Source organism: Camelina sativa, chromosome 4 (assembly GCF_030686135.1).
Source record: "Camelina sativa cultivar CO46 ecotype springtype chromosome 4, ASM3068613v1".
NCBI lineage: Eukaryota > Viridiplantae > Streptophyta > Magnoliopsida > Brassicales > Brassicaceae > Camelina > Camelina sativa.
This window is the reverse complement of record NC_141883.1, coordinates 29,193,352-29,217,838: the sequence shown is the minus strand read 5'-3', so window position 1 is coordinate 29,217,838 and position 24,487 is coordinate 29,193,352. Positions and strand designations below refer to the sequence as shown.

General features: G+C 35.1%; 5 protein-coding genes and 1 pseudogene across 10 annotated transcripts; 3 read left to right on the top strand and 3 right to left on the bottom strand.

Annotated features, from left to right (window-relative positions):
* LOC147946312 (uncharacterized) lies at positions 1-7,190 on the bottom strand. Of its 2 annotated transcripts, none has more exons than XM_087511013.1 (6): positions 4,981-7,190; positions 2,158-4,016; positions 1,636-1,765; positions 1,239-1,526; positions 928-1,158; positions 1-691 (listed from the first exon to the last, which is right to left on the bottom strand). In XM_087511013.1, exons 2-6 carry the CDS (start codon positions 2,808-2,810, stop codon positions 179-181), a joined length of 1,815 nt encoding a protein of 604 aa, XP_087367139.1. In that variant the 5' UTR covers positions 2,811-4,016; positions 4,981-7,190; the 3' UTR covers positions 1-178. The 2 variants fall into 2 exon arrangements, with proteins under 2 accessions (XP_087367139.1, XP_087367138.1); XM_087511012.1 differs by having other exon boundaries at positions 2,158-4,135; positions 5,104-7,071.
* LOC147946313 (uncharacterized) lies at positions 5,270-6,988 on the bottom strand. The gene has a single exon (XM_087509574.1). The coding sequence runs from the start codon at positions 6,986-6,988 to the stop codon at positions 5,270-5,272; it is 1,719 nt and encodes a 572-aa protein (XP_087365700.1).
* Positions 7,191-14,026: 6,836 nt separating the features above from the next.
* LOC104782485 (serine/threonine-protein kinase ppk15) lies at positions 14,027-16,928 on the top strand. Of its 2 annotated transcripts, none has more exons than XM_010507431.3 (7): positions 14,027-14,746; positions 14,854-15,355; positions 15,425-15,704; positions 15,785-15,892; positions 15,973-16,251; positions 16,347-16,490; positions 16,583-16,928. In XM_010507431.3, the coding sequence occupies exons 1-7, from the start codon at positions 14,449-14,451 to the stop codon at positions 16,763-16,765; spliced, it is 1,794 nt and encodes a 597-aa protein (XP_010505733.1). In that variant the 5' UTR covers positions 14,027-14,448; the 3' UTR covers positions 16,766-16,928. The 2 variants fall into 2 exon arrangements, with proteins under 2 accessions (XP_010505733.1, XP_010505732.1); XM_010507430.3 differs by having other exon boundaries at positions 14,102-14,746; positions 16,580-16,928.
* Positions 16,929-17,565: 637 nt separating this feature from the next.
* LOC104782483 (uncharacterized) lies at positions 17,566-22,000 on the top strand. Of its 3 annotated transcripts, XR_015597266.1 has the most exons (10): positions 17,566-18,137; positions 18,321-18,449; positions 18,540-18,660; positions 18,755-18,836; positions 18,939-19,092; positions 19,203-19,343; positions 21,281-21,415; positions 21,514-21,610; positions 21,751-21,778; positions 21,859-22,000. XR_015597266.1 is itself a non-coding variant. In XM_087511011.1 (6 exons), the coding sequence occupies exons 1-6, from the start codon at positions 17,853-17,855 to the stop codon at positions 19,255-19,257; spliced, it is 819 nt and encodes a 272-aa protein (XP_087367137.1). In that variant the 5' UTR covers positions 17,566-17,852; the 3' UTR covers positions 19,258-19,564. The 3 variants fall into 3 exon arrangements, 2 of the variants coding, with proteins under 2 accessions (XP_087367137.1, XP_010505730.2); XM_087511011.1 differs by lacking the exons at positions 21,281-21,415; positions 21,514-21,610; positions 21,751-21,778; positions 21,859-22,000 and having other exon boundaries at positions 19,210-19,564; XM_010507428.3 differs by lacking the exons at positions 21,281-21,415; positions 21,514-21,610; positions 21,751-21,778; positions 21,859-22,000 and having other exon boundaries at positions 19,203-19,564.
* Positions 20,158-20,887, bottom strand: LOC104782484 (putative B3 domain-containing protein At4g03170). Its single transcript, XM_010507429.3, has one exon. It carries the CDS (start codon positions 20,797-20,799, stop codon positions 20,158-20,160), a length of 642 nt encoding a protein of 213 aa, XP_010505731.2. The 5' UTR covers positions 20,800-20,887.
* Positions 22,001-22,284: 284 nt separating the features above from the next.
* LOC104784303 (elongation factor 1-delta 1-like) lies at positions 22,285-24,243 on the top strand (annotated as a pseudogene). Its single transcript, XR_015597265.1, has 8 exons — positions 22,285-22,476; positions 22,657-22,779; positions 22,870-22,930; positions 23,066-23,171; positions 23,268-23,378; positions 23,467-23,793; positions 23,873-23,998; positions 24,111-24,243. The product of XR_015597265.1 is annotated as an elongation factor 1-delta 1-like (transcript).
* The last annotated feature ends 244 nt before the right edge of the window (positions 24,244-24,487 follow it).

Genomic DNA, 24,487 nt, shown 5'->3' with positions numbered 1-24,487 from the left:
TTTTGAAAAAAAAACCTGAATTTAAATTAAAATCCTGATTTGAATGATCTTAACAAAAAACATACAAATCATTCTAGATCATATATTAGTCATAGTTTTAGTAGGCTAAGGATCTAGAAACACTACTACACAATCCAAAAAATAGTTATAGAGGCTTAAGAGAGATAGAATTAGTTTGTTAAGCATGAGAGGATGATACTGACAAAGGTGAAGTGGTTGGTGAAGTGGTTGGTGCAGTCGCAGGTGAAGTGGTTGGTGCAGTCGCAGTCGATGGTGAACTAGTTCCTGAAGTGGTTGTTGCAGGTTGGTTGACATTGGTCGCAGTGGCTGGAGTGATGTTGGTTGCTGCTGCTGCTGTGGTTAATGGCGCATTGGCTGGTGGTTGAGTAGACAAGAATTCTGCAAACCCCGGATCACTAGTCTTCAAGTAGGATACGAGCATCTCCAAGGTTGCAATGCGGTTTTGAGCGTCACGATGCTCCTGATCACGTCTAGCATCTTCTCTGGCACGTCGAGCATTTTCTTCATCTTGCTCAGCGAGCTTACGACGAGCAACCTGGAGTTGTTCTTGAATCTCTAACAGCGAATCTGGACTAGAGCTTGGATAAGTAGCCTTTCTTTTCCCTTTGGTGATTATCTCCGAGAGACTTCCAAGTCCAAAGGGGGTTCCCTTGGCATTCGTTACAGTACACTAAGACAAAAGAAGAGATGATCATTGACAAAACAAACATAACAAACAGAAATATCACACAAACCCAGATAGAAATATAATATCAACCCAGATAATCAACATCGAGTATTCTCAAGCATCAATCAAAAGTATATCAATATCAAGGATTCTTAAGCATCAATCAAAATCAGATACTTAGCTTAGCAAAATAAGACAATTATCATAGGCACAACAAATACAATTGTACTGGAAATTACCTTTAAGAAAATGTCATCTTTTTCTTGAATGGGGAGGACGGTTGCATGAGGAGAATCTGGCGAGGAGTGGTCTGTAACATCAGACTCCATTTGAGACATTACCTCCTCTATGTTCTTCTCATATGTCTCCACAACTTGTTTGGCCTTCTGATCAACAAAACTTCCATCTGCCTTTGTATGTGTTGCGACAAACACCTCTCCAAGCGAGACAGGACGTCCCAACTTTTCTTCCTACAATGGATAGAAATAATGTTAATTGTGGATACTAAACTATTTAAATGAAATAATTAGAGTTAGTTTAGAGCATTTACCAACTCTTGTTGAATTCGCAAGTAAGATTTCTGGCCGGATAGATGTTTGTGGATTCCAAGACCGTCACGATCAGAATTACGGGCTTGGGATGCATTAGAGCTCTTCTCCTTAGCTTCGGGTGTGTCCCAATGCTCCCACATTTGTAACCAAAGTGTAGGATTGATCCAAATCGGTGGCTCATCATATGTCTTTGCTTGACTTACAATTCCTTTCATTCTGTTTTTCGCTATCTTCACAAATCCTTCTCGCACAAGCTCCGTAATCGCAACATCCCAATTGTATTTCCTCTACACAGTAAAAAAATGTAAAAGTAAGTGTCAAGTAAGTAAACAAAAGACAAACTCATTAACTTAGTTTAGTAAAAAAAGAAACTGTTTCTAAAAAGAAACTCATTACCGCAAAGGATCTAAAATATCTCTCCCGTATGTGTAATGGCGTAACCTTCCAGCTGAAGTATGGACCATCGAACTTTCTCCTTAAAATCCCAGAAATAACACGAGATAGCTTTCCTTTGTCTCGTCCAAACCTGTTACATAAATATGAGAGTGTTAAGTTATAAAATATAAGCGAATGGATCACAACACAATAATCAAATTGGACATGTAACTAAACTTCACAACACAATACAACACAACACAACAAACTTTGAAAACAATTTAGAAACTTTGAAAACAACTAAGAAAAGTTACAAAACTTTGAAAACAATAAGAAACTGAACCAAACAATAATCTACTTATTTTATCTAAACTACACAACACACAAAGCGTTTTTCAAATGGGAGCAATGCGATAATCAAATTATAAAATAAAAGAAAAAAATATTTTACCAAATGATAAAATGATAATCAAATGATAAATATTTTACTTATTTATCGTAAGAAATAATCAAATGATAAAATAAAAGAAAAAAATATTTTACCATATGCTTTGAGTGTCGGGGATGGAATGCGGACTCAATATCGGGAGATGTTGTCGACCAGGAAGTGCAAGCAACTCATCCAGTTGCTGTTGGAAGTCTTGATTCTGAGCCGGTGGTGGATGCTCTTGACCGTCCTGATTCGGAGGCGGCGGCGGTTGGAATCCTAGATTCGGAGGAGCTGGCGGTTGATACACCGGATTCTGAGGATTCGGTGGCAGAAACCCCAGATCCTGAAGCGGCGGTGGATAAGCCGGATGGTGAAGCGGTGGTTGATATCCACCGTTGTGAAGCGGCTGTTGGTATCCCGGATTCTGAGGAGCCACCTGTTGATACACCGGAACATGAGCATGCGGTGGTGGTGGCTGCTGCATCTGGGAGTGGAGCTGTTGTTGAAAGCCTGGTTGTTGTGGCTGAGGAGAAGCTTCTCGAGGATACTGGGGAAATGAAGCTTGCGTATACCGAGATGGAAGCGACGGTTGAGATTGTTGGGAGTGTGAAGAATTTTCGTTGTGAGAGGAAGGGTTAGAGGAGTGAGACGACGAAGCGACATCTCTACTTCGTCTCGCAACGCCGCCAGATCCACGACCACCACCGCCAGATCTAGCACCACGACCACCACCAGATTTAGAACCACGACCACCACCGGATTTCATAGGAACAGAAGTCGGAGAAGAAGTCGGAGAAGAAGTCAGAGAAGAAGTCGGAATTTCAGAAGAAAACGAGAAGACAGAGAGAAAAGAAAAAGAGGGTTTCGGGAAATTATGAGGGTTTCGTTATTTCCTAAGAGAACTAAGAGTGTTCAATTGATGATGGGGGGAATAATTAATCTGGGGGGAATAATTACCGCTAAAATTTTTCACTAAAATTTGGGGAAATTTAAATCCGTAAGAAAGTAGTAGTAATTTAAGACTACTTTGTGACTGTCGTAAACATTAAACAAAAATTACACTTAGTGACAAAACAGTCGCAAAACATGAGTTCAGTCACAATATAGTCTCAATTTGTGACGACTTTGTGACAAAACAATATTAGTCTAATTTTGTGTTAAGATTTTTTAACCAAAAACATATTAGACATGACCCTTTGATCATGTATACTCTCCTTTTAAGAGTTTAGTTTTGATAAAATATCAAACATAACAATTTTTATATGTTTTTGTAAATATATACAACCATCACTACTCTAACTTAATTAAAACACATGTAACCCTAATACATGTGTTGGAGGATATAAACATAATTGTCTAATTTGGTGTTTTATTTATGTGATTATAGAAATTTAGTTAAAATTAGATGTCACATATAAGTAAAAATGTATAAGTTGACATTATTTGTACTCAAATTTGTAAAATTCTAAAATTAATGTGAGATACTCGCTAAACCGTTGTACTTTAAGACTCTATTGCGACTGAAATAAACAGATGCACAATCACTTTAGTGACAAAACAGTCGCAAAACATGAGTTCAGTCACAATATAGTCTCAATTTGTGACGACTTTGTGACAAAACAATATTAGTCTAATTTTGTGTTAAGATTTTTTAACCAAAAACATATTAGACATGACCCTTTGATCATGTATACTCTCCTTTTAAGAGTTTAGTTTTGATAAAATATCAAACATAACAATTTTTATATGTTTTTGTAAATATATACAACCATCACTACTCTAACTTAATTAAAACACATGTAACCCTAATACATGTGTTGGAGGATATAAACATAATTGTCTAATTTGGTGTTTTATTTATGTGATTATAGAAATTTAGTTAAAATTAGATGTCACATATAAGTAAAAATGTATAAGTTGACATTATTTGTACTCAAATTTGTAAAATTCTAAAATTAATGTGAGATACTCGCTAAACCGTTGTACTTTAAGACTCTATTGCGACTGAAATAAACAGATGCACAATCACTTTAGTGACAAAACAGTCGCAAAACATGAGTTCAGTCACAATATAGTCTCAATTTGTGACGACTTTGTGACAAAACAATATTAGTCTAATTTTGTGTTAAGATTTTTTAACCAAAAACATATTAGACATGACCCTTTGATCATGTATACTCTCCTTTTAAGAGTTTAGTTTTGATAAAATATCAAACATAACAATTTTTATATGTTTTTGTAAATATATACAACCATCACTACTCTAACTTAATTAAAACACATGTAACCCTAATACATGTGTTGGAGGATATAAACATAATTGTCTAATTTGGTGTTTTATTTATGTGATTATAGAAATTTAGTTAAAATTAGATGTCACATATAAGTAAAAATGTATAAGTTGACATTATTTGTACTCAAATTTGTAAAATTCTAAAATTAATGTGAGATACTCGCTAAACCGTTGTACTTTAAGACTCTATTGCGACTGAAATAAACAGATGCACAATCACTTTAGTGACAAAACAGTCGCAAAACATGAGTTCAGTCACAATATAGTCTCAATTTGTGACGACCTTGTGACAAAACAATATTAGTCTAATTTTGTGTTAAGATTTTTTAACCAAAAACATATTAGACATGACCCTTTGATCATGTATACTCTCCTTTAAGAGTTTAGTTTTGATAAAATATCAAACATAACAATTTTTATATGTTTTTGTAAATATATACAACCATCACTACTCTAACTTAATTAAAACACATGTAACCCTAATACATGTGTTGGAGGATATAAACATAATTGTCTAATTTGGTGTTTTATTTATGTGATTATAGAAATTTAGTTAAAATTAGATGTCACATATAAGTAAAAATGTATAAGTTGACATTATTTGTACTCAAATTTGTAAAATTCTAAAATTAATGTGAGATACTCGCTAAACCGTTGTACTTTAAGACTCTATTGCGACTGAAATAAACAGATGCACAATCACTTTAGTGACAAAACAGTCGCAAAACATGAGTTCAGTCACAATATAGTCTCAATTTGTGACGACTTTGTGACAAAACAGTATAGTCTCAATTTGTGACGACTTTAGTGACAAAACAGTCGCAAAACGTGAGTCGCACTATAGTCTCAATTTGTGACGTTTTTCTGACTATAAAATATTGATAAAATTAGAGAGAAAATATCATCGAAATTTCAATAAATTTATAATAACACTAGTGCCATAATATGCTTTCTTTATGCCAATTATGCCATCTTCCGTAGCCTTTAACTTTCTTTTCGTGACCATTCCCACCGCAAATAGATGTTTTAGGTGCTTTGGCTTTCCTTATACGCTCATAGATAGCTTGACTACTCAGAGATGCTGGTGGCTCGTCATTCAATGAATCTTTTCCCTTCAGAAAGTCATTTTTATTCTTCCGCATCGGATGACTTGTAGGAAGAAATCTCCTATGACAGTCAAACCAACATGTTTTCCTCCCAGCTGGTAATTGAAAAGCACCAGTGTCATCCATACAAATTGGACATGCTAATCTTCCATGCGTCGTCCATCCCGACAACATACCGTACGCTGGAAAATCGCTTATTGTCCACATAAGAACAACTTTCATGTTGAAATTTTGATTTAGTGAGATATCATAAGCCTCAACCCCATTATACCATAACTCCTTTAACTCATCGATTAATGGTTGGAGGAAAACATCAAGGCTGGCTCGTGGGTGGTTTGGTCCGGAGTTCAGAATCGTAAGAAATAAATACTCGCTGTTCATGCACATATCTGGAGGTAGGTTGTATGGAGTTAAGATCACAGGCCACAAAGAATGATTTTTGGAGACCCCAAATGGATTAAAACCATCTGTACATAACCCAAGGTAAACGTTTCGTGGCTCTTGCGCAAATGTGGGATGTAAATGTTGGAAATTCTTCCATTCAGGCGCATCAGATGGATGACACATTACTCCATCTTCTGAATCATGCTCAGCATGCCATCTCATTGATGATGCGGTCTTCTCTGATTGGTACATCCTCTTCAATCTATCTGCAATAGGTAGATACCACATACGACTGAAGGGTATTCTAGTTCTACCCCCACTACTTTTGTACCTTGGCTTCCCACAGAACTTGCAATGCTCCAAATTCCCATCTTCTTTCCAAAATATCATACAATTCTCTATACATACATCAATTGTATGGTATGGCAATCCTATCTTTCGAACTAAAGTCTCTGTCTCGTAGTATGAACCAGTAGCTTGATTACCCTCTGGTAAAACCTCCGTAAACAATTCAGCCCAATCGTCCATGCATGCCTCAGACAAATTATTATCAACCTTGATGTTCATGAACCTAGACGCCAATGATAGTTGCGAATGACCTTCATGACATCCATCATAAAGTGGAGTATTTGCAGCATCTAACATGTCGTAGAACCGTTTCGCCTCTTCAGTGGGTTCTTCATGGATATGATCATATCCATGATCATATCCACTTTCATACTCATGATACTCATTAAAAGGCGTGGTACCATGAAATGCATCATTCACCATCTCAGCATATACATTTCCCTCAAATCCAATTGGCTGACTACCAGGTTGACTACCATGCTGACTACTAGTACTAGTATAATTTGTATTAGGATAATGACTACTAGTTCCTACCCCTAACACGTCATAATCTTCACCATGTTCAGACCATACATAATAATTTGGCATAAATCCTTTACTATGCAAATGATTAGATATTGTCGTACCATGCAAAATAACATCGTTCTGACATTTTACGCAAGGACAGTAAAACCTACCTCCACTGTTTTGTGCCATAGGCTGGTTGTTTGCGAAATTCATGAACTGCTCAACTCCCGCCAAAAATTCTTTAGAGATATTATTTGTTCTTCCATCGATCCGATTATACATCCACTCTCGAGATGAATTCCACATAGCTTTTTTTTTTCTTTTCTTCTAAAACAACAAATCTTCTTTCTCTCTTTTTTTTTTTTCTTCTCTTCTAAAAAAAAAAAAAATCTTTTTTTCACTAATTTTTTTTTATTCCGTCTCTCTAGTTAGAAATGAATGAGATTGATATGAATGGAATGGTGAGAATGATGTGTTATATATAGTATAAATTTTGCGACTACTTTGCGACTCTAGGCAAAACAGTCGCAAATAAGGACTCCTTTGTCACTAAAAACCACATAATTGAGACAAATTAAAGCTCCAAACAGCTCAGTACAAACGCAAACTGAAACATTTATCACGTTTTTTGCCGACATCAATAAGTGACTGCTTTGCGATTCTTTTGCAACAAAGAAAGAGTGTGTCGCAAATAACGACGCATTTGTCACTGTTTTACCACGTAATTGAGACTCATAAAAGGGTCACAAAAGTTCAATACAAACTCACACTACCACATTTAGCACGTTTTTTACCGACATAGTCACCGACTGATTTGTGACTATAAAATTCAAAAGCAAAACAATAGTGGCAAAAACGTCGTGATTTGAAGACAGTTTTGCGACTAACTTTACTGACTTAATCTTCAGTTTATGGTTTGTCATAAATTGCGATTATTTTGCGACGAGCTATTTTTTCACGATAAAATGTCCCAAAGTAGTCGCAGAATAGCAACGAGCTAGCGACTACAATTAGTAGTCGTAAATTTGCGACGCTTTTACGTCAACTGTATTCGTCATCGTTAGTCCGTCGCAAAAGTGTCACACAGTAGTCACAAAAGTTTGCGACTATAAATTCAGTCACAACAAGTAGTCCCAAACGCCGTGTTTTCGTGTAGTGTTATGCAACTTTTAGATTAATTTTATATTTTATATTATACAGTTTTATTTATGATTGGTTAAATTTTTTTAAAGTAATTATTTCTTAATATACGTTTCTAACTCAAACATCTTATATTTTGAAACGGAAGGAATATATTTGCATGAACAATAATAAGTTGCATGTGAGCGGTGAGCCCATATTGACAAAGATAACTATCCTGATAGTGTAACACAACAAGACCTAGAGTTGACTATTAGTCAACTTATGTTGTCGAATCTGAATGGTCCAGACTTTTAAGTCCAAACGTATCTTGTTGAGATCCCTGTTCAACAAAAGGAAGGCTAGCATGGCTAATCGAATAAAGAAAGATTAATGGTGAAAATTTTGATCAATATGAAAGTTTAGTGGAAGACCAAAAATAAAATAACTAAAAGAGTAAGTGGACGACCCATTTTGCCAATGGACTTTGACTCAACAATTCCTATTGTATTCCATCTTCAAATCTGTCGATTGTCACCTGACGATATCCATATTGATATTTAAAGAGTTCGTCAGGTGTGTCGTCTCTCTGTTTTCTTGGGACTTCAAGATGAGTTAAAGCCCGCATACGAACGGTCACTTAAGAATTTGTTTGCTAATCAAATTCTCAATTTGTTTGCTAACCAAGAATACTACTATTACAATCAATAGACAAAATAATTGCAACACCTATAAAAAGACAAAACAAAAAGATCAAAAACATGACGAAAAAAATAGAGAGGGGAAAGAATTACGTTTTGAAAAGTTGGGATTTGAAGGGTTGGTCAATCCATTAGGGGAAGTGGGGAGCAATGTGAGATAATATTAGATTATAGTAATGATGAAGTTGCCATTATATGTGTAAGTTGTATTTTTGATGAAATTATGGATTTTGAAGAAACTTTTAGTATTTTTGTGGGTCTTTAATGTCCTATTTACGATACTAATCACTCAAAAAAGTTTGGAACATTATGAATCAAATATCGAAGGGCAAGATATGTTTGTCTCTTGTCTAAAGTATAACGACGGGACTTCACCCCTCTTTTTTTGCTTTCCAATATTTTTGATTCAAAGTTATCTATACGTAAATAAGTATAAGATATACTCCTTTTTTTCTGGTGGCTATACGTTATTGTTATCATAAGAAAATAAAAAGTTTAAGCTAGCTAGACAACAAATAAAAGGTTACTCTACATTTCAATATTCCATAGGGGTGGAAAAAGTGTAATAGTGTTCTAAACATGATCGATGGAATTATATGTCTAGCTTATTTACTCATACAATATCAAATGAATCGTAAGAAGATGAATCGTAAGTTGAAGAAAAAATAAAAATTGCTGAAGTTAAATAAACTAAACTTTATGTATGATAATCACAGAACACACGAAAATTTTGTTTTTAGTGCATCAATATAGCTTTCATCACAACATTTTAAAGGCAGCAATACATAAATGCAATAAATATTAACATTTCATCTCTATATACCATATACAGTATATAGCATATATGTATTGAAGAACTTCAATCATTAACCTCAACTGATATTTGAAACATTTTTGAAAGAGTAGTCATATGTTCTTAGAATTTAAAACATCCACACAATAATGTTACATATTGAGAGCGCAGTACAAGAACTCCGATGATGTCTTTACAGAAAGAATCATAGAAATTAATATTCATATATAACTATTTATACTGCTATAGTAGAGGTATACTTAGGCCTGGGATTTTGAACCGAACCGATTTGTCCGAACCGAACCGAACCGAACCAAACCGTAATTCGGACAAATCGGTTCGGGTTTTTCTAATTGATTAAACCGATCGGAATGAGTTCAATTTAGGATTGGTTAACCGAGATTTTCGGTTCGGTTTTCCAAAACCGAACGGTTATCCGAAGAACAAAAAATCATAACCCAGCCGCCGAGCATTCACTTCCTTCTTCCTCATTTTTCTTCGATTACTTCTTCATCATCATCATTCTTCTTCTTATTCATCATCACCATTATTCTTCTTCTTCTTCTTCTTCTTCTAATTCGATTTACAAGCATCATCTTCTTTTTCGATTCATCATCATTCTTCATCATCATTATATTTCTTCTTCGATTCATTATTCTTTGATTCTTTATCCTTCATCACTATCTTCTTCATCTTATTTACCGCGAGTTCCGCTTTTCAAATCACACCACCGGTCTTTCTTAGATCTCGCCGCCGGTGTCTTTCCAGATGTCTTCGTCGTTCATCGCTAGAAAGCGAAACAAAAGACCAAACTTTCTTCTTTTCCTGTTTTTAGATTAACAGGCCTTGTGCTTTCAGGAGACAAAGCCTGAAACCCAATTTTTAAAATATTTTTTAGCCCTGCAATACTTTAATCGAATAACCGAATTACAATAACCAAAATAACCGTCTCCAAACCGAACCGAACCGAAATCTTATTCGGTTAGATTCGGAACAGTTTTCAGTTTCTGAATAAACCGGAAAACCGAGTAACCAAAACCGAAATATTCGATCGGACCAAAGTCGCAGGCCTAGGTATACTACTCGATTGCATATTGTTAGTAATTTGGATTATAGTTTGAAAAGTGAGAGAGAGACGGAGACAAGACACCAATAATAAAGGCCAAACCCACTACGGGCAGAAGAATCAAGACTGTTAATATACAATCACGGGGACCCTATAATCACGAGCCCTAAAGAACAAATCACGAGCTCCACTTAGCATCTTTACTTTTCCCATATATGGTACACTTATGTTCGTTCTCTCGCCTTTTTTTTCTTTGCCTTTTCATATTTGGTAAACTGTGATCCTAAGATATGTAACACTATACATAATGGGATCATTTGCAAAAAATTAACTCGGTCTATATATATATATTTAGCCATGTTATTTGCATTTTACTGTACTGTACAACATCGGTTTTCCCATACTATCTTAAAACCTATCATGATCATATTCATAATAGTGGAATGACACAATATCAAATAAAGATAATGAAACAAAAAAAAATATGTCCACTGAAATGAACTTTCACTAACGTACAATATAGGTGTAATTAATAGATGTACATTACTATTTTTTACCTTTTATATTGAAATTGTGACATGATACTACGAAATGTGAACGAATAGCTAGAAAATATCATTTCATAATTCTTTTTTTTTTTGTTGGAATGCTAAATATCATTACATAGTTTCATATATATCGGTACATTAATTGGATGTTTATATACACGCTAATACGCTTACGTATACATCCTGTCACATGGGATCATTATAGAACTCCTCTTTTCTTTATCTTTTTGCACAACTTGGCTTGTGTTGATTATGCTGATATGCATTCTGTAAAACAAACAAAGCATCACAGCGCTGATTTTGAAAGTCAGAGCTAAACTAGGATCAGTTACGAGAGAAGTCTGGGAGATCTCTTGATTTTATTTCACTTTTAGAAAAGCAAAACCTTTGACAAAATAACATATCATATCGTGGATGGGTTTATTTTCTGCATGACACGTAAAATAGTTTGTTCCATGAGTGGGAGTCCCGTTGTGACTTGAATGATAAAGACAACTTCGCTTAAATATTTGTATGATGATGACAAAATGAAAAGGTTAAACAAAAAAAATGGGACAAATTAAATGACTGTATTTAGTGGTTTTATTTCCGTTTTTTCATTCTCGAAGCAGTTCATTTTGGTCAGATAGACTTGCATATCTATATACATTTTTTGTTGTATAAGTTAATAGATTAGTGGTTTTATGGTTATAATGGAGGTAGAAATTTTCTTTTAGAATATATGATTACTGTAGAAACGTGAAAGTATATGATTACCCAACCTTATTACATATACAGTAGTACTTCTCCTTCAATTCTATCAATCTTGTAATTGAATACGTTACAAAAGAGATAAAGGGGAATATCATGGGCTTGTCCCATAAACCTTTTATCAACAATTAAGCCCATTAGTATTCTATGGACATGTCTCATGAGTGGAACATGTTAGTCATCAAATTATAGTCAAAAGTTGTAAACAAGAATGACTGAATGAGAATGGCATTGGTATCAATAGATTTGAACACGTTACAAGTTAATATTGGGATTTGGCATTTTATGTTCGCCTAAAATATCGTGTGTCTGCAGAAAAGCTGGTCAAATTCCTAGTATAGTTCGATCGTTGAAAACATTTGGATTTTCTACTTTGTATACATATATATGTTGTAACATTTTACAATATTCATTATTTTGAATACTTTTTATATATATTATTTTCATTTTTTTCGCCAAGCCTAAATGAGTTAGAACTTATGCTGTGTACGTCTAGACCACCAACCAAAAACAATCTCATCACCGGACATAGAGAATGTAATGATGAATAAAATCAAACTTTCAATTAGCAAAACCCTAAATTCTTTGGCGAAAAAAAAGTTCTGAAAATGGGGTCACGTGGAAAAGCTGATAGAGCTCACAGCCTCACACTAATGGCTTTGGTGAGAAAACAATATAATTGTAGTCGGTGGGGGTTCAGATCAATTATAGCAAAAATATATAATAATGATGATTATTTACTATAGAGCTACTAGTAAAACCATGATTAGTCACCCACCACATGGACGTCGTACCAAATCCTTTGTTTCTAAAAGCTTTCTTTATATTATTATCACTCTCTAAATAACTTGATTTTTCAGAGGTTGGCTCTAGATTTTAAAATAAGAAAAAATATATTTGTAACTTTAATTAGGCTTTTATCAAATTAAATTTTAATAAGAAACAATGTTGACCCAAGAAAAAAAAGAAGAGAGAACAAAATAGCATTCATAAAAAGAGAAACTAATACTCTTGGACTCACAAAAATTAAAATCAAATTATTATTGGTATCTTCATGTTTATGTTGTAATGGACAGGAGAACTGTGAACTAACTTCGACTTAAAGCAAAACAATAATGAAATGATTGTGGCTACTCGGTTCAGTGTGTTACTTACTTATAAAATAATCATAATACTTAAGAGCTAAGAGTTAGATTAGTCCAAAACGAATGATCGTTACAAATACAATAAATTGCCTGCATATGATAGAGTTGCACTTGCACGAGCTGTTTTTTCTTTTCAAGAACGAACACTTTACACTTCGCTTCTAAATTTGGATAAATTTTGGAACTTAAGGTTCAACTCGATTTTGTTTGGGCTGAATACTCTTTAAGCATATTTTAGGCTGTATAATACTTTGGTCTGGTCAATTACTTTTCTGTTAACTTGCTAGTACTCCAACCCTACCTATCCCAAACCATTTGGTAATCACTATTTACGGTATATTATTGTAGTCTCAGGCCGAATCAAAATGGTACTTACTTGTTCAACTTCCTAATTCGATTATACGGTTCCATGTTAACAAAAAGCAAAACACACACACACATACACACAATAATCCATAATGGCGTAACAAAACATTATTCTAACGTTTCCACGGATTTTCAGTTTGCCTTTCAGCTGTCAACTTTATTTTGATTTTTGTCTTTATCCTGCTTTACTTGAATTCGCCTCTACAACTACAACGTTCAATTTCTGTAGTAATAGTTTTAAAAAGGTATGGGGGAAGCACTTTAATAGAGAGAGAAGAAAAAGAAAAAAAGGCAGGAGTAAAAGCAAAAAAAAAGTGAAGAAGAAAAAAAGACACAATCTCCTATTCAATTGCTAGAGATTTATCATTAATTTATACGATCATTTCCCCCCAAATTCATGATATACTCTTTAAGTCTTAACTACCTTGCCTCATCTAGCATTATATGGACCAGACAACACTTCTCTAAACTAAAATGGACTACAACATTATTTTGTAACATTTGAAAAGTCTTAAGACAAAATTAGTCTATTTAGATTAGGTTAGTGATGATGTTGAAGAATTGATAGATTCGCTTTCTTATCAAAAAAATTAAAATAAAATAAAACCACAGTGGAAGATTTAGGGATTTGTTTAAGTAGAGAATTAATAATAACAATCATCTGAAAGATTCTTCCTTTGTTACATTATTTTATTAAACTTTTGAATTCGATTTTTTGTCCCCAATTCAAGACCAAAAATATAAAGTTTATTATAAACTTCCGTCGGTTCAACATTATAAAAATAATAAAGTCAAAATACACCAAAAAAAAATAACAGTGATATCATTTACACATGTCAATCAACGATTAGTACACGTGTCATTAACGTGAAAAGAATAGAGAAAAAAAAGGGAAACAAAAACCACGAACGTTGAAACCTATCAATCCCGTAACCTGAAGAAACCGGTAAGACAAGACATCGCACCATGTCCGTTATTGTTAACTTTGGTCCTACAGAGCCAACACAGAGCAGAAGAAGAAGACGATAGATAGAAAGATCAGAGATTTAGATTAACTCATCAGAAACCATGCGAAGACTTTAAGAAGCTTATATCAACAATGGGTTTTAGTTTTTTTACTCGATTCTCGATCACGTGATTGCAAGTTTCAACCTTTCTCTTCTCTTCTCTTCTCTTACCTCTCTCTCTCTCTCTCTCTCTCTTTCTCAGTCCGTGTCTCTCTCGCTTCTGAAACTCTCTCGTGAGTGTGTGGTTGGGGTGTTTTTGGTCATTGGGTCAATGGCGGTTAATGTGAAATCTGTGCTTGAGTTTCTCCGGAGGAATGGTTTAACGGAGGCGGAATCTGCTTTGAGAGACGATATCAACGAGAAGAACCAACTCGCTTCCTTCGATTTCGAGAAGTTTCTGTTTCCTATTCCTCCTCCGATGAGAATCACGGCGAGTTCTCGTCCTTCTGATTCCGCCGGCGAAGATTCCGGTGGTGATGCTGATGGCTTGAAGTCTTCTTCTTCTTCTTCTGACGACGACGAGTTTGTCAGCTTGGACTCCTCCTCTTCTGGCTTCTGTTCTTCTTCCGGTGAGCTTTTACTAACTTCTCCGATCTTAATGAAGCAGAACTGGACTTGTTCTTGATCTGATTTCAAGAAATCTAAGATTTTAAGATTTTTGATTGTATAAATGCAGGTTTTGTGAATCCTTATGGAGATGGTTCATCATCTGATGGACAGTCTCAATTTGGGACGGCTCGAACATATCCAGAGTGGAGCGAGTTTTACTTACACAACAATGAGACTGAAGATGAAGATGAGTTCATGTCTCCTGCATTTAGAGAATCTGATTTCTTCATCTGTCCTGTAACCGCAGAGGATAAGTTCATCACAGATAACCAATTCGAGAACATGGTTGGTGTTTATGACAAATCATCATCACAAGGGTCTCAAACTGAAGCTAGTCTTGATTACTTAGATAAGTCCTTTCTTCTTAGCAATGTGGAGGACTCAAAAGATTTCATTGGTCTAGATGACAAAACTGATGAGCTTGTTGATGAGTTTAGCTGTGAAGAAAGTGATACAAAAGATAATGGTGGTGATCAGGGGAATGTAACAGATGAAGAGGTTGATGTTGTTCATGAGTTTGAAGATGAATATGAAGTCTTTGATCTTAGAATCATTCATTGGAAAAACAGGTATGCGATCATTTGCATTGGTAAGTCCTAAATAGAAAGAAAGATGAATTTGTAATCGTTTCTTTACAGGACTGGATTCGAAGAGAACAAAGATCTACCAATTGTGATAAACACGGTGATTGGTGGAAGATACTACATTACTGAATACATTGGTTCTGCTGCTTTTAGCAAGGTGGTTCAGGCACAGGATCTACACAACGGTGTCGATGTTTGCCTCAAGATTATCAAGAACGATAAAGATTTCTTCGATCAGAGTTTAGATGAGATCAAGCTATTGAAACATGTCAATAAGCATGATCCTGCTGATGAACATCACATCCTGCGCCTCTATGATTACTTCTACCACCAGGTAAGAGTTCTTAAAAGAGTGAATTATCAGTTTCTCTCAACCAAGAAGTTTCTAATTCTTGCAACAAAAATATGTAACAGGAACATCTCTTTATCGTCTGTGAACTTCTCCGAGCAAACTTGTATGAATTTCAGAAATTTAACCAAGAATCAGGAGGAGAACCATATTTTAACTTAAGCAGACTTCAGGTTTGTTGTTTTCCTAAGACTAGAAAAAAAGCCTAAAAACAAACTTTTGTTAATCTCAATTGATGTTTTTGTTTTCTCAGGTTATAACTCGTCAGTGTTTGGATGCGCTTGTGTTCCTTCACGGACTAGGAATCATACATTGTGATCTCAAACCTGAGAATATACTGATAAAGAGTTACAAAAGATGCGCGGTGAAAATCATAGATCTTGGGAGCAGTTGTTTCCGGTCTGACAACTTGTGTTTGTATGTACAATCACGTTCCTATAGAGCTCCTGAAGTGATTCTTGGGCTTCCATATGATGAAAAGATTGATATGTGGTCACTTGGGTGTATTTTAGCAGAGCTTTGCTCTAGTGAGGTACTGTCTGGTTTCCATCTATATGTTTTATCCTACATACCAAAGAAACTAGTAACACAAATGTAACAAAGTGTGTATGTGTGTGTGTGCATCAGGTTCTGTTTCCAAACGAAGCAGTAGCGATGATATTGGCTAGGATTGTTGCGGTTTTAGGTCCTATAGAAACAGAGATGCTAGAGAAAGGTCAAGAGACACATAAATACTTTACCAAAGAGTATGATATCTACCACTTAAACGAGGTGAGTTTTTATTTGATATAAACTGAAAAGACTTGAGACTTGTTTGCTTGAGTGTGACGCATTATTGTTGTGTTGTTTTGGTGTGATAGCAGAGCAATGAGATTGAATACATAATCACAGAAGAATCATGCTTGGAAGAACAATTACATGTTAGTGATGAATTGTTCGTAGATTTTGTAAGGACTCTACTTGAGATCAATCCATTGAGACGTCCAACAGCTCTCGAGGCACTTAACCACCCTTGGCTCTCTTCTTCTTCTTCTTCTTACGATTGATTGATTTTGTTTTGGCTTCTTATTGTGTTTGTCTGGTCCTCTGTTTCTCCTGCTCTTTTTTTTTTGGTTATGAGATTATATGTGTATAGAACTGTTTTTACATTGATTTCTTCACATTGTTAAGTAAAATGCTTGTGTTGTGCAATAAAAGAATTTTGATACATAGTTTCAGTTACCGGTTGTTGGACCTATAGATCAAAAACTTAAAACTAAAATTTTGGACCACCATGATGTGCATTTTATGATGACCAAATATGGTACATTATTTTTGTTATCTACTCCTTGTACCAAATACCAAATGCCAATTATGGATTTTAGTAGTTGGAACAAAATTCCAATGTAACATAATTGATACCCTTCCCATACACATATATATCATAAGTCATATAACCAATCAATATCAATCAAGATACACAAATTGAAAAAAAAAGTGAAGATGTCATTTAAAAACTTTTCCTAAAAACAAAAGGTTGACCAATATAGATATTTATATATATAAATAAAATCCCAGTATTTAATATAATATGATATCATGTTTAATTATGATTCTACTTTAAAATACTATAAATTAAATGTTAGATTTTGTGCATCTTAAATAGCAAAGAAAAAAAGCATATGAAATGTGAAATAAATGATTAGGTAAATTTTTGATTTCTTTATGTATTTGTGTGTTTTACTTTATTTATGTGATATATACAGATCTAATTTTATTAAAGAATTTATTCAATTAACACGCATAATAGATAAATTAGTTCATAATTTTAAAATAATAATTGCAAGCTTTCCTTTTTCCAATAAATGTTTCCATTATAAAAAAAAAATGTTAAAAAAAGGAATGAACGCAGCACTTTCTTCTTCTCTTATTACAAATCTGTCTCTTCCTTAAAAACTTCCCCAACCTTCATTTCTCCACGCGTGTCTTCCCACCTCACTTTTATATACTGAAACATTCGACGTGTTTCTCAGTCTCCAAAAGAAGCGCGTGAATCGTATCTAATTGAAAAAAAGAAAAAAGAATTGACGTTTTGCCTCCTTCACCAAAAAGCTTGCGTGAGCCATCTTTGCTTTTGTTGAATCAGTTCGATTCATGGCGGAATTGAGTCAAGCCGATTTGGTTTACTCTCCTCGTTCGGTTCAACTATGGAATGTTTTGGTGAACTGGCTCGATTTTTTCTATCGGTTCTTTCTCAAGTTCCTTCGTGTTGATGCTCATCATTCACTTCTCTCTACCTCTCCTTCGACAAAGGATGGTTTCAAACCTTTGTCCGTCATCGATTTACCGGAGATTGCGACGGAATCACCTGTTTCCATTGAAATCGCCTCCGAGAGAACCTCCACTGAAGGCCAAGTCAGTACCATCCAGAAACTAACGGTATGCTCTTGTTTTTTCTTTTTCCTCTTCTTGATTTCTCAAAATGTTAGTGTGCTTCAAGAAACTGCGATCATTTCTAGAATTGTTTAGCTTGTTTGGTTTGGATTAGCTTGCTCAATTTTGATGCATTAAGTTTTGCCTAGTAGCTATTGGTAGTGTTTTGAGTTATTCTGAGATATGTAGGTAGTTCTTGACTTGGATGATACACTAGTGTGTGCCTATGAGACATCTAGTGTACCTGCTGCATTACGTACACAAGCTATTGAAGCTGGGTTGAAGTGGTTTGAGCTGGAGTGTGTATCATCAACCAAGGTGATCTTACTACTAGCTATCAAGTTACTTAACCAAGGTTAATTTGGTTGATATGCAAATAATTAATCTCACTTTTTTTGCTGCGTGAAGGAATGCAATGGGAAGCCTAAAATCAGCCATGTAACAGTGTTTGAGCGTCCAGGGTTGCACGAATTCTTAGAACAACTCAGCCAATTTGCACATCTTATTCTTTTTACCGCTGCTCTCGAAGGTCACTCCTTGAGTCACTTTACTACTTCTCTGTTTTATCACTCTCTCTGTTCTCGGTTTAACCGTTTTTAACAAGTTTTTCTCAAAATCTGCAGATTATGCTAGACCTCTTGTGGATAGAATAGATACACACCATGTATTAAACCATCGGCTTTACCGTCCTTCTACAGTCACCACGTAAGTTGTTGGTTTAAAACAAATGATATGATTTTACCTTTCTTTTTTAAAGATATGGTTGTGAATGAGTTGAGTGTATTCTCTGTGTTCCCAAATATACAGGCAATATCGAGATCATGTGAAGGATCTATTATGCGTATCAAAGAATATGTGTAGGACTGTTATTGTCGACAACAATCCTTACTGCTTTCTATTACAACCTTTAAACGGGATTCCATGTGATTCGTTTTCCGCAGAACAGCCAAATGATACTCAGGTATGTACATCCAAACTCATTTTTTGTTCATGTAATACTGAAAACATGTTTGTTCAACCGTTGGAATTTAATGAGATCTCTCATTTATGCAACCAAAAAACATATTGAAGCTACTAGACGTTGTTCTCCCACTTCTTAAGCAACTTTCAGAAGAAGAAGATGTAAGAGTAACTCTTTACGATAGATTTCACATGCCTGAATGGTTTGAGAAGCAAGGCATACCACGGTCTTGCTGGACATCATCATCACAGGTACCTGAATCTAGATAGTTGGAATCTCTCTCAATCTCATAGCTCACATATATAAGTGGAAAGTGTTAGACAAGTTTGGTTGGGACCAACCAACTAAATTTTAGGTTTGTCTAGATTGGACATACTATTGTGACTGTGTATTCATGTTTTGATTAAAATAAAAATAAACATCAGAGTCTGATTTCGTCTATTATATGATCAATCCATTACGATTTACTAAACATGTCCAACATGTTTGTTTTTGCTTCCTATTTTATGGCAACTTCATGTTGGTCGACATGAAAACATGGCCATATCCAAAAAAATTTACAATCCACAATCTATCTTTTTTCAAATCAGCTCATGTTTTTCATATACCAAAATACAAAACCTATAAATATTAACCTCAAAAGTATCATATGGTTTGACATTGAACGTTTTGGCATGTGTAGCCATGTAAAATTATTGTGATGCACTAGTAAAAAATTCTTAGTTTTATTGATTTATAGATTACCATAGCATTTGGCTTTGTATGATTATAGGATTTGTATTACGTATCTGAATCCATCAGTCACCTTGACTCCTATTGGTAATTTAGTATTACCACCTAACCTGATAACGTCTCTTACTTATATGACTTATCATAAGATCCTCGTGGATTGAATAGCGAAACAAACTCCCTAAAGAACCCTAGTTAATAACCCTGATAAATCCTTTACTAATTAAGACCTTTTAAAAATAAAAATAACCCCCCAAAAAAAAAGAGACAAAAACCCCAAAACACAAAAACAAAACACAAAACCCTAATTTGGATTCAAGAAGGCCGTCTTCAAGATCATCCCACTGGATCTATCAAAGAAAATCTAACATAGTCAATAGCGAAGCAAATCTTTTGAGTCTTTATATGCCTAAACATCCAATCAGTGATAAAATCGGAAGTCATCTCAAGACCATACATTGCCACAAACTCCTTCCAACCCGAAGTTAAAACAGGTGTTCTAACCCCATTCCAGATCTTGAACTTCATCTGTTGAACTTCCCCGTCTGGTCCGTACACCGAAACATCAAGCCCCAGGCTCAGATTCTCTGATTCTTCTAGAAAAGGAAGCATCGTCTCCTCCACTAGCTGCCTCGGTAACAAGAGCCTGCATTGATCCTTATCCACGTCGCTCGACATCAACTGCTTCTTTAGCGGTTTGCTGAATCGCCTCGTCACCTCAGCATCCTGGAATATCTCTAGTGGATCAGGGTCATCTCTGTACCATGCCTGAATGAGCCTCAGAGTTTCTTCTGAAAAGAGCTCCTCCTTATTTATTTTCATCGTATTCTGATTGTTGTCAGCATATTTCCTCTTCCTAGACGGTTTTTGATGAGCTTGGCTTACTTGTGATAACGGAGTCGACTCAACCTCATCATCTATATCGTCTTCTTCTGGTGACTGATTTAGATATTGAGCTTGAGCTTGGTGTAGGTGCATCAATGTCTAGGCAGCCACGTGAAGGTCTTCATCTTCTTCTTGTGTGAAAGCCATGATTTCTCAGGTTCTCCCTATCTTACCTTGCGGAACAGTCAATATATTTAGGGTTTGTTTTTTCTTTCTTTCTTTGATCTTATATGAACGCTTAACTAAATATATTTCTTTATATACTTAGGTTTTCCATTTAAAATTGTATTTTCCTTTATTAAAAAAGCAAATAAAACATTTATTCAGGATATTGGTTAAAATTTAATTAAGAAGGTAATATAAAGCGAAGCTTCTTGGTGTGATATATCATATATCAATTTAATTGAGTGATATATATCACTCATACTCATGCATCTCCTACTCTCTTCAACGCAGAACACTAAGGCATTGAAATTTATGTATAGAAATATAGAATATACGGAGCCTGCTACGACGTCCAAACACTATGTTCCAATGCTGGAGGAACTTAGGGCTAGAGACTTGTCTTATGCAGTTATGCTCTCTAGGTTCCACATCTTTTCATGGAGAGAGTCTGGAGTAAAGGGCATTGGTTACTGTTTTTTTCCTAATGAAGCCCCAGCTTACCAGAACTCAAGATTGATTTTGAGAGATTGTACATGAAGGAGAGGTGAATCCCTATTTTATCCATTGATATGCTCTGTTTCTTATGTAACTTGAGTTCTTGTTATCTCAATACAAGTTATGTCTGTTCATTCTTGTCTCTAGGGGAAAGCTAAGAATTAAGGTTCTTGAGGCGCAGCGACATTGGTATATAATCTTGACATTCCAGTTTGAAACAGGAACGCCATACATGCTTTTCAAGGTAAGAAAATATTCATGACTGGTTCTTACTGCGGTTTTTGATACTCTACTGTAGAATTCATGCAACCGCAAAAGCAAAAACTTCAAACATGCGTGATAGTCTGGTAGACCTACTGATATTGGTGTACAAAATTCTTGCAGATGCATTTGTCTATTTGAATCTCCAGAGGTACACTTCTTTACGTAATGATCAACCTTAGGAAGTAGTTCTGTTTCCTCTGTTTTAATAAGTTTGGTTTTGTTACTCAGGGCCAACAACTGAATTAGGATATATTTGAAACTATATATAATTTTGTACTACCATGCACTCAAAGCATCTTCAGAGCTTGCTGCAAGTGATGGTGCCTATGAGACATACAAAATTACAAAGGAAGCTAGTCCTGTGAGCAAGGTATGCATTTCATCCGGCAATTAATATTTCAATAGCCTATGACTAAACTTCATAATATCCATTGTTTGGTTGACTTTATCTGATGATTCTCTAGGGAATTCTTCAACCTGACATGTGGAATAACAATTGAAACATAATTTTCGTAAAGATAGTTAAAAATATAATGATGCAATATATAACACAGTTATTTTTAGTTTGAATTTTCAAATTTAAAATCCACATACCAGTTACCGCAATATATATCCCAAGAATTTAGTGATTCTGCATTCACTGACAGTTCCTTAATATTTGGAAACTAGTTACAACTTACAATTCATTTTTTCATATAAATTCTTGTGAAGAATGTTGATTTTTGTTAGATCATATCGTTGGGTTTTTGTTGAGTTTAAAAAAATGGTGTCCTTCCCCAATCTCAACTCTGATGCCGGATTGAAGAAGCTCGACGAGTATCTTCTCACTCGTTATTACATTTCTAGGTTAAACTTAATTTTCCCTTTATTTTCACTGAGCACCAAAGATGTTTCAATTAAGTATAGTGCACAAGTACAACTCTAATAGATTAGATTCTACTTAACCTTTACCTTTTGGAACAACCAGTACGTTTCAGATTTAATACGTTTAAGTTATTTAGTTTCCCACTATGTATACTCTTACAGTTACAAGGCTACAAAAGATGATATTACTGTCTACGGGGCTCTTCTAAATCGTCCAACTTCACAGTATGTGAATGCATCTCGTTGGTACAACCACATGGAGATCCTCTTGAGAAGAGGTATCACGTAAGTTTCCTCCACTTGCCTTATATGCATAGATTTTAATTTACGTAGCTGTTTGGATTTATTTTAATTCGTGTGTGTCTTTATTTGCAGATGTATCTCTTCTGAAGAGAGTGGTGTCACTATTGATGGATCTTCTGCTATTGATTCTAAGGTACTCTATTGTTTGTTAGTTTGTCCATAATTAATGGTTTCATGGAATCATGTTTGGCGCTTATGTAAGATTATACTCTAGCTAGTGAGATCAATATCTTATACGTTATTGGTTATTGCTTCCATCATATTGTAGGATGGTTGGGAAGTTGTTGATGATGATGATCAAGATATTGAAATTATTAAGGAGGAAACCGAAGAGAAAAAGAAAGCTACTTTGGAGGCATCCACAAGGAAGGAAAGTATGTTATGGTTTGGGAACACTCTTTGTATAGATTTCTCATCATTTGTCTTAAATGGTCAATAGATCAAACGGGTTTGTTTCATCCTTTGGGCAGCTTGGCAGTCAGGGCTAATGGTTATCACACCGCGTGATGATGAGATGGACATGGAGAAGCTAAAGGATGATATAAGATCTATTCAGATGGAAGGATTGATTTGGTGACCATGTAAGTTTGTTTCATCTCTAGCACCCTCAAAATGTTTCTAAATTTCGGGAAGGTAGTATACAAATAGTAAAACTCTGAAATCTCTCAGCGAAACTTTTCTCCGTTGGTTATGGAGTCAAGTTGTTGCGTATCATATTCATCATGTATGATGATGACCTTTTCTGTTTCGACACCCTTGTCGAGACGCATATATATAACTGTGGGCGTGTCAGGAGCGTTGAATGTTCCAACTTCGAGCGTTGTCCGGCTAATGATGATGGTGACCTACTAGACGAGGAGACCGAGGAGGAAATGAAAGCCGCCGGGATATCAGGGCTAGTTCTTCCCCGGTATCGAGATTATAAGAACACCGACATTAAGAAGGAAGAAGAACGTATAAGATCCATCCAGAAGGAAGGAGTGTCTTGGGGAGCAAGTAAGTTGGTGGATCTCTCTTACACTCTAATTTCTTTTTACAATATATTATTCCAATATCTCTCTATTTTAATTTTCAGCAAAGCTTTTCAACCTTGGCTATGGATTTGTATATTTGCGGACCATGTTCACCATTATTGACGACCGTGTGTCTCTTGACACCATTCGCCGAAAAGGGTTGGGTGTTATTCCCTTGAACAGAATATGTAAGTGTTTAAAATAATTTTTCAACTCCTTTGAAACTGCAAATTTTTATATTATGTGTTAATGCCAAAGATGTTTGTTTGTTATTGGATCTCGGCTTGAATCATAACGCAGAGGCTTGGAAAAATATACTCCCAAGGGGTGCGGCTTTTGCTTCTGTAATGTGTTGCTTTTTGATATTTTATCATTGCTTTGTTTCCCTCATCCTTATGAGTTATGAATAAATACAGATTTCCTTCTACAAAAATCTCAAATATTGGATAGAGCAAAGTAAAGAGAAAGAGATAACAACAAAACTTAACGAAGATGTTTTGTACCTCTAAACAAAAGTTAATTACTTGGGATAACATGAATCGTGGGTTAAACATGGAGTCATGGATCATGATATATTCTAAAATTTGATTGCTGGACTTACATGATCCGTTTCTTAGGTTTGGACCGTTTGGTTCCACTTAAACTTGGCGAAAATCAGTTTAGAGAGGGATAAACTA

What these genes read in the sequence shown, in the direction of transcription:
- LOC104782484 (XM_010507429.3), bottom strand. Translation starts at nt 20,799, where the DNA reads ATGCACCTACACCAAGCTCAAGCTCAATATCTAAATCAGTCACCAGAA.
- LOC147946313 (XM_087509574.1), bottom strand. Translation starts at nt 6,988, where the DNA reads ATGTGGAATTCATCTCGAGAGTGGATGTATAATCGGATCGATGGAAGA.
- LOC147946312 (XM_087511013.1), bottom strand. Translation starts at nt 2,810, where the DNA reads ATGAAATCCGGTGGTGGTCGTGGTTCTAAATCTGGTGGTGGTCGTGGT. An exon ending in GATATTTTAGATCCTTTGCG is followed by an intron (nt 1,527 to 1,635) that starts GTAATGAGTTTC and finishes TTTACTGTGTAG; the next exon opens with AGGAAATACAATTGGGATGT. An exon ending in TGCGAATTCAACAAGAGTTG is followed by an intron (nt 1,159 to 1,238) that starts GTAAATGCTCTA and finishes TATCCATTGTAG; the next exon opens with GAAGAAAAGTTGGGACGTCC.
- LOC104782485 (XM_010507430.3), top strand. Translation starts at nt 14,449, where the DNA reads ATGGCGGTTAATGTGAAATCTGTGCTTGAGTTTCTCCGGAGGAATGGT. An exon ending in ATGATTACTTCTACCACCAG is followed by an intron (nt 15,705 to 15,784) that starts GTAAGAGTTCTT and finishes AATATGTAACAG; the next exon opens with GAACATCTCTTTATCGTCTG. An exon ending in CAGAGCTTTGCTCTAGTGAG is followed by an intron (nt 16,252 to 16,346) that starts GTACTGTCTGGT and finishes TGTGTGCATCAG; the next exon opens with GTTCTGTTTCCAAACGAAGC.
- LOC104782483 (XM_010507428.3), top strand. Translation starts at nt 17,853, where the DNA reads ATGGCGGAATTGAGTCAAGCCGATTTGGTTTACTCTCCTCGTTCGGTT. An exon ending in TTTTACCGCTGCTCTCGAAG is followed by an intron (nt 18,661 to 18,754) that starts GTCACTCCTTGA and finishes CAAAATCTGCAG; the next exon opens with ATTATGCTAGACCTCTTGTG. An exon ending in CGTCCTTCTACAGTCACCAC is followed by an intron (nt 18,837 to 18,938) that starts GTAAGTTGTTGG and finishes CCAAATATACAG; the next exon opens with GCAATATCGAGATCATGTGA.